Source organism: Penaeus chinensis, chromosome 6 (assembly GCF_019202785.1).
Source record: "Penaeus chinensis breed Huanghai No. 1 chromosome 6, ASM1920278v2, whole genome shotgun sequence".
NCBI classification, from domain to species: Eukaryota; Metazoa; Arthropoda; class Malacostraca; order Decapoda; family Penaeidae; genus Penaeus; species Penaeus chinensis.
Window position 1 is genome coordinate 5,776,316 of NC_061824.1, and position 7,500 is coordinate 5,783,815.

General features: G+C 47.3%; 1 protein-coding gene across 1 annotated transcript in view; it reads left to right on the forward strand.

The window, feature by feature from the left end:
- Nucleotides 1-7,500, forward strand: part of LOC125026198 (protein still life, isoforms C/SIF type 2-like) — a 132,530-nt gene that overhangs the window by 81,963 nt on the left and 43,067 nt on the right. The window contains exons 15-16 of the mRNA XM_047614501.1: nt 6,135-6,329; nt 7,427-7,500. The exon at nt 7,427-7,500 is cut by the window's right edge and continues 35 nt beyond it. Coding sequence (XP_047470457.1) covers nt 6,135-6,329; nt 7,427-7,500 — 269 coding nt within the window. The remainder of the gene's footprint in view (nt 1-6,134; nt 6,330-7,426) is intronic.

Here is a 7,500-nt window from a genome sequence, read left to right on the forward strand (position 1 = left end):
TTAGAAAGGTCGGCGGGGGGGGGGGGGGGGTATCAATATTGAGGTGCCCTTAATCCGGCTCTTCTCGAACTTTTCCCAAGGCGCATTCGTTTATCTTCTGTGTATGTATCTGTCGGCCGTTTTATATAGTTTATCTCTCTCCTCTCTCCTCTCACTCCCTCCCTTCCCATCCTCTCCCCTCTCCTTCCCTCCCCTTCCCTCCCCTCCCCTCTCCCTCCTCTCCTTTCACATCTATCCCCTCTCCTCTCACTCATCCTCGCTTTCTCACTCGCATCCTCTCTAGTTATGGTTTTCTGCCACACACTCAAACTCACACTCACACTCTCACTCTCACTCTCACTCTCACTCTCACACTCACTCACACTCTCACTCTCACTCTCACTCTCACTCACACTCACACTCACTCACATACACACACACGCACACGCACACGCACACGCACACGCACACGTTCACCTTCGTCACACATGGGGCGTGGATCCCATGAAAGCCAGAAGCCCATCAGAGCTGTTTTGTTTTGTATAGCGCGAAATCGTTCATGTGTGGTCCAGATATGCGGGCGGAGGCGTCTACCCAGAAAGCCCACACTGATAAGGGCACCGTTCCCTTTCCTTCATTCAACCAGACATATCAGCTGATTTAGGGTCCTGTTGACTTGAGAGATGGTGTGGGTTGTTACCAAGGGTGCCCCATGGCGAGGTGGTTGTGTGTGCACACGGGGGCAGCCTGCTGTCAGTTCCTGGACCAAGAAAAGGAGATATTAGATTGCCTGGTATAAGGCTGTGTGAGAGTGAACTGGTAAATTGCACTGGGTTTACTTTAGATTTTCTTAAATGGAGTGTGATTAATTGATCTTGTCAATGGGATGAGAGGACGAGTGTGAGATTGCTGTCGCGACGTCTCCGAGAAGTAAGATCCTGGCGCCGACGTGATCATAATGTTAGCGCGTACTCTCGCCATCCGCCCCGCCGCCGACAACCGTACGGGCGGGGTATTTAAAGAACCCGTAAATTAACTCCGCACCTAACCACGCCCTTTCGTAGCCCTTCGCGAGGCAGGTGCTCTAGAGAAGGAGAGAGAGAGAGACGAGAGATGGTGAAAGAGGAGAGGAGACAGAAATGATACGCACCGAGTGTGTACACTTTTTATAAGCATTATCTCCTGCGTGTCCTTGTACGTTGGTCACGTGTTAAACTCTGGCACAGGTAAAGCTCTGGGGCCGAGAGAGGGCGGGGGCGGGGAAGGGTGGGAGGAGGAATAACCCGGGCAAATAAGGGTATCTCGCGTCACCGCAGGACGTTCGGACGATGTGCGTGTGTGTATATATATGTATGAGAGAGAGAGAGAGAGAGAGAGAGAGAGAGAGAGAGAGAGAGAGAGAGAGAGAGAGAGAGAGAGAGAGAGAGAGAGAGAGAGAGAGAGAGAGAGAGAGAGAGAGGAGAGGAGAGGAGAGGTGAGAGGGGGGGAGAAAGAGAGCGATTGATTCTGTGTCTGTGTATAGGAGAGAGGGATTATGATGCCAGAGTATGACCACATCCCTGGCCCTGCATTTAGGGCTGACGGAGGTGGCACTTCAGATGCGGAGAGGGCAGAGGAGAGTGACAGGTGGCTCGGGCAGTCGGACAGCCGTGTACACGCTGAATAGACGAGATTCCCCCAAAGATTGCGCCGCCAGCGTAGGCGAGATGTCACACCAAGCCTCAGCTTGTACGTGTGTCGGTTTGTCTGTATGTTTGTGTGTTTAAGTTTCGGTTCTTCTGTTTGTATGTATGTACGTGCTGCGCGTGCTTGGGCGTGTTGGCTGAGGGTTGCAGGAACTCGGGTGGGAAGGATCGAGTGTCCCGAGGGCGAATGCATCGCTCCCTGTGCCGGCTCGGGTTCCCTTCTCGCGAGGATGCAGGTGTTGCTGCTGCATTTCGCACACCTGGCTGTTGTATGTGTGTTCGTGCGTGCGTGTGTGTGGTGGATATGAATAGGCGTATGCACTGCTACGTGCGTGGGTATGCGTGTACCTGATTTTATATTATAAGTGGAATAAATGTTCGGAACGCGGACTCACCCATTCTTCCCACGGAGAGGAAACAGTCCACGACTTGTACACACGTGCAGTTGGGGCGGGGGAGGGGGAGGGGGAGGGGGGCAAGTGGGCCGGGGTGTTGGGAAGTAAGCCATTACACGCACGCACTGTAACTACGGCACTAAATTACAAAATACATGAAAGGTCACGTTTGTTCACGCAAGGAACCTAAGTGAAAATATAAATGAACATTTTTTTCGCTCCGGACTGAAAATTGTATCAGAATCAGTTGCCTGAAGAATGTTCTGATACCAGAGTGGCGTGAGACATTGTTAACTGTTTGGTGTTTGCCATTTAGTTAATGTGGATATTTCCACCACTTTGAATTTCATTATTTGGCTAGTGGTGTTTATTGTTGCATCATGCGGGAGAGTGTTGCGTCCTGAGCGACATCTTGGGCGCATTCTGCCGTTCCCGTGTGAGTCTTACGTGATCTTACGTAGTGTTAACCCTCGTGAGCAAGTGGAGGCGAGTGATAGTAGATGTGAGTGTGGGAATAGATTAAGGTCTGCTGTTAGGAAGCTGATTAATCTGCGAGCGCTAGAAGATACACACAGACGCACGCGCGGACACACACATGCTCACTAACTCACTTTCACTTACTCACTCACCCACTAGGACACACATTTAGGAATGCGCAGTTTATACACATATGCATCCATGAAAATGACACTAATTGTTGATGCGGATGAAATCCAGGGTTTATGGAGAGAGTGAGACGACTGGCGGCTGAAGGCGTCGCGGTGAGGCAACTGTAGCCGTGACTGTATGATGGAACGGTCCTGCTAACAGTCATACAGTCAGTCATTTGTAACACTTAGAAAGCCCATGAAAAGGCTGGGATGTTGTGTAATTTACCGGTTGAATTGTGGGGGGAGGTTTATGATTAACAAAAGGAATCGAGTGAAGTCTGGTATCGTAAAGAGCACTTCAAAAGTTAGGATGTCACTGGAGTAAAGCTCGGGTATTTGTCATGCAAATATTCCCTCATGCAAAGCCTTATCTGGATACCACATCACGCCAGTTCAATAGGAATGTTAACTTGGATATTTTTTTAAGACTGCTTAAAGAAAGGCTCTTGTTTTTAATTATAACTAAATTGGTTGTCGATCTGGCTTCGGCATTGGCTGTAAAATAACTGTTTGCACTTACCGCAAGTTACAAACATTTCTTTCATAAATTGTTTTTCTTGCGTTTAACATCTCACACCACGTTGCTGTGCACTCTTTTCCCATGACCACCTCTGTTAATGAAACCCTGGTAACGGAAACCACACCTCATCTCCCAGCCCTTCTGCTACAAGGGAAAGGAAGCCCTCGAAATGAATTACCCGAAATGAAGGCAGAGTTAAATGGGCATAGCATTTCCCTTTGTGTGTGGATAAATAACAGGGCGCCTGTCTGCTTTCTTTGTGCGCCCGCCTGCCCTAATGTGACCTGGCTCCGGTAACCCGAGACGGTACATTCCGGACAACGATTTGACCTGTTTCGGATGTCTGTAAGTGTGACAAATGGCAAAGGGGAGGAGCGAAACATACAGTTAACCAAGGCAGTGGGGGGGACCAAGAATGTCTAGCTATGACTTGAGCAGATGCCATGCTCTGTTCTCTTTACATTAGCGAGTTTCTTAGCGTGAGAACCTCAACGTACTGTGCTTTTTTTGTGCGATATTTCCGCCTCCTTTTTCCTTCGTCGAGGCGGTTGTGTACCGAGGTTATTCTTGCTTTTCCCTTCCTAATAGTATTTTTTTCTGGCCGTGGGTTCTGAGGGATTCGAAAGATACTGTTATTCTTCACTTCGCTGCAGTCAGTAGACTTTATTTATCATTCTATATACACCACGTATCAAAACTGTTGGTTCTTCTCTATGCATAATGTCCATGTGTCTACGCTTGCATGTAAGTCAACATGAAGGCGCATACGTAGTGATTTGACAAGACCCTGCACCACACAAACTAAGGAAATATATGAGCTACTTATAGAATAGGTTCAAGTTCATAGAGCGGAAAGTCAAGAACCATTATAGTTGACTTTTAATTTTAGGAAACGTTCTTGCGTATCAATAGACCTTGAAATGAAAAAAAAAAAAAAAAAAACAGGCATTGATTACAGGAAGTTGAGAATAGAGGTTGGGAGAGAGTTTCCCTGGCACGCGGTAATGGCAGTAAGAATCGGCAGCAAGGTGAACGATGAACTGAGGAAGAGCGAAATACTTGCTTCCATATTTAGAAAAAAAAAAGGGGGAAAAAAAACGGCAATAATCGTTCGAGCAATTAAAAGGAAACTTGCGCGCGCCCTTGTAAATATGCTTACTTGAGGGCACGGTTTGATGGCCAACCTTGCGGGGATCTCGGCAAGAAGCGAGAGTGGGACTTGCATTTTCGATCGGGGGTCGAGACCGGTGCAACAACGAGCGCCCCTAAACTAGCGGGGTGTGTGTGTGTGTGTGTGTGTGTGTGTGTGTGTGTGTGTGTGTGTTTGTGTTTGTGTGTGCGCGTATGGGCGAGTTTGAGTCAGTCAGTCTCTCTCTATCTCTCTCTCTTCTCTCTCTCTCTCTCTCTCTCTCTCTCTCTCTCTCTCTCTCTCTCTCTCTCTCTCTCTCTCTCTCTCTCTCTCTCTCTCTCTCTCTCTCTCTCTCTCTCTCTCTCTCTCTCTCTCTCTCTCTCTCTCTCTCTCTCTCTCTCTCTCTCTCTCTCTCTCTCTCTCTCTCTCTCTCTCTCTCTCTTTATCTATCTCTCTCTTTCTCCCCCCTCCCTCCCTACCTCTCTTTCTCCCCCTCCCGCCCTACCTCTCTTTCTCCCCCTCCCTCCCTCCCTCCCTACCTACCTCTCTTTCTCCCCCTCTCTCCCTCCCTCCTTCTCCCTCCCCTCTCTTTCTCTCTCTCTCTCTCTCCCTTCTCTCTCCCCCCCTGCCCCTCCCCATTCTCTCTCCCTCTCCCCCCCTCCCCCTCCCCATTCTCTCTCTCCCTCCCTCCCTCCCTCCCTCCCTTCCTCCCTCTCCCCTCCCCCTTCCTCCCTCTCCCCTCCCCCTCCCCTCCCCCTCCCCATTCTCTCCCTCCCTCCCTCCTTCCCTTTCTCTTTCTCCCTCTCCCACTCCCCTACCCCTCCCGATTCTCTCTTTTTCTCTTTCTCTTTCTCTTTCTCTCACCCCCCCCCCCCCTCTCTGGCCTCCTTAATATCGTAAGATTCCTTCCTGACGCCCTCTGGCCTTGTAATTGTGTACATATAAGTTCCATCATATATTTGTGTGTGTGTGTGCGCGCGCATGTCTTCTTTATAGGAGTGTCTATTTGTTGATCTATGCATATGTTTATGTGAGAGTATTTTAGTGTGTGTGTGTGTGGAGGATGGCAAGCGAGAGTTATCTTCTCTAATCTCTTGTAAACTGAGGCACGTATCTCAGGGGAAATAACCCGTCTAACACATTGCCTTAAGTTTTGAGCTGTTGTGTACCCGGTGCATGTGCTTGAAACTAGGTCTTGGCCAGTCAAGGACCATTCGCTTTATCAATAATATTACTGATGTCGTTTTCTAGGTCATTATCACTCGAATCAGATGTATAATCCATATTGTATCGGTTGGACGTGATTTTGCATAAGGTCTGTAGGCCAGGGATGTCAAACATGCGTCTCGCCACCCACACATGTACAGCCCGCGGCCCTTTTGCTTCTCCAACTATAACTTGTGTTCTTCATTCTTTAATTGGCCTGTCTTTTAAAAGTATTGCTTAGATTTCATTATTTTCTGGAGACTAGAATGGCCTTCTTGCCTTTTAAGTATAGTGTTCTTTATTGTGATGTATGTCATTTATAAGATATTATTTTTATCTCTAACACTAGTTAAATTATATAGCTCATAAATTCTGTTCCCATATTACATCTAACCTGGTACATTAATTGAGTATAACACTCGTGCTAAAGACGTTCAGCGGGTGTTTATCGCTCACACGTTGTTCACGCCTTATAGTTTCATCATCACCATCCTCCTCCTCCTCCTCCTCATCCACCTCTGTTGTGTACACGAAGGCACCTGCGTCATCTCCCCCTGTGTCCCGTTGCAGCACCTGAACAACCTCTTGGAGAATTACCTGGAGCCCCTGAAGAGTGCATCGTTCCTGAGTTCGGCCGAAGTCAATGCGCTCTTCGGCAACATCCGGGAGATCGTGGCCTTCCAGAGGCTGTTCCTGCAGGCCCTTCAGGAGGCGCTCGACATGGAGCCCGGCTTCTCCAAGTTCGACCAGCCCTACGAGTTTAAGGTTAGTCACGGTGCAGTGTCGCCGCCGTTTGCGTTTCGGTCTGATGCCGGTTTTGTTGTAGTGAGCGGTCTTTGTCTCGGGGAACCGCACGCCAGCGTTTGCTTGTTCCGTCGGCCACGTGCTGGACTTTGTTCATTGAGTTTACACTCGAAAATGAACCGCGGCTCCAGTGTGCGGGACTGAAAGGCCGAACTCTTTGTTTTGTTCCGTTCTAACTTTTGGACCTTTGAGGGCTGGTTCTTTCATGTCCAGGTTTTATTGTTGTTTTGCACTAAACCAGCATTTTCAGTTTTTAGCCATCAGCATTCATTAAAAAAACTTTTTTTCCGTATATCAGATTCTACAATCATTGGTCATGGATATGAAACTATATTTGCAAGGCGACATCGGATTGCAGTGATAGGAGGTTGCATATTTTGGAATGATTATTATCAAGAGTGTGAACCGTCACTTTACTCAATTTTCAGTTTACATTTTTTACTCAACTGTTTTCCTAAGTTTTCTTTTTTATCCTAAAACTTTTTGTGAAAATATAAGATATGTTTCGGTTTATGATCTTAATTTAAAGAAAAAGAACAGACTTTCCTCTTAGACATGCAGTAGGATAATCATCCCACTACAAGGACTTGAGGTCTAAGGATATTTATAAATTTATTCAATCATAAGGTCTTAGAAATTTTCTGTTTTCATATTTGCGTATTTATTGTAAACTCTTAAGGATATTTTGTATCCATATGTTTACCTTATTTGTTTATTAATTCATTGATACATTCAACATTTTCCAACATTTCGTGCCCGAAAAGTTTTTGCTCACGTAAGATTTGACCAATTTTACCTGCGATTCGGATGGAATGTGAATTTACACCTTGATACAAGGCGTCGAAAGTACACATCCGTTTTTGAGACAAGCGAGGTGAGGCTGCGGTGTGCTCAGTGGACTGTATAGTATAGACTGTACAGTGACTGTGTACTCCTGCAGCGTCATGCCTCTCTTTGTCTCAGACGCTGTTGCACTTGTCACGCGTTTTAGACTTTCCATGCGTGCCATTTTATTGTTGATTTGCTTAACGCCTTTCATTGTTTCCTTTCCCCGACAGAATGTGCTGTTCTCCATTGGCAGTGCTTTCCTCTACTATGCCAGCCAGTTCAAGTTGTATAGCTCCTTCTGCGC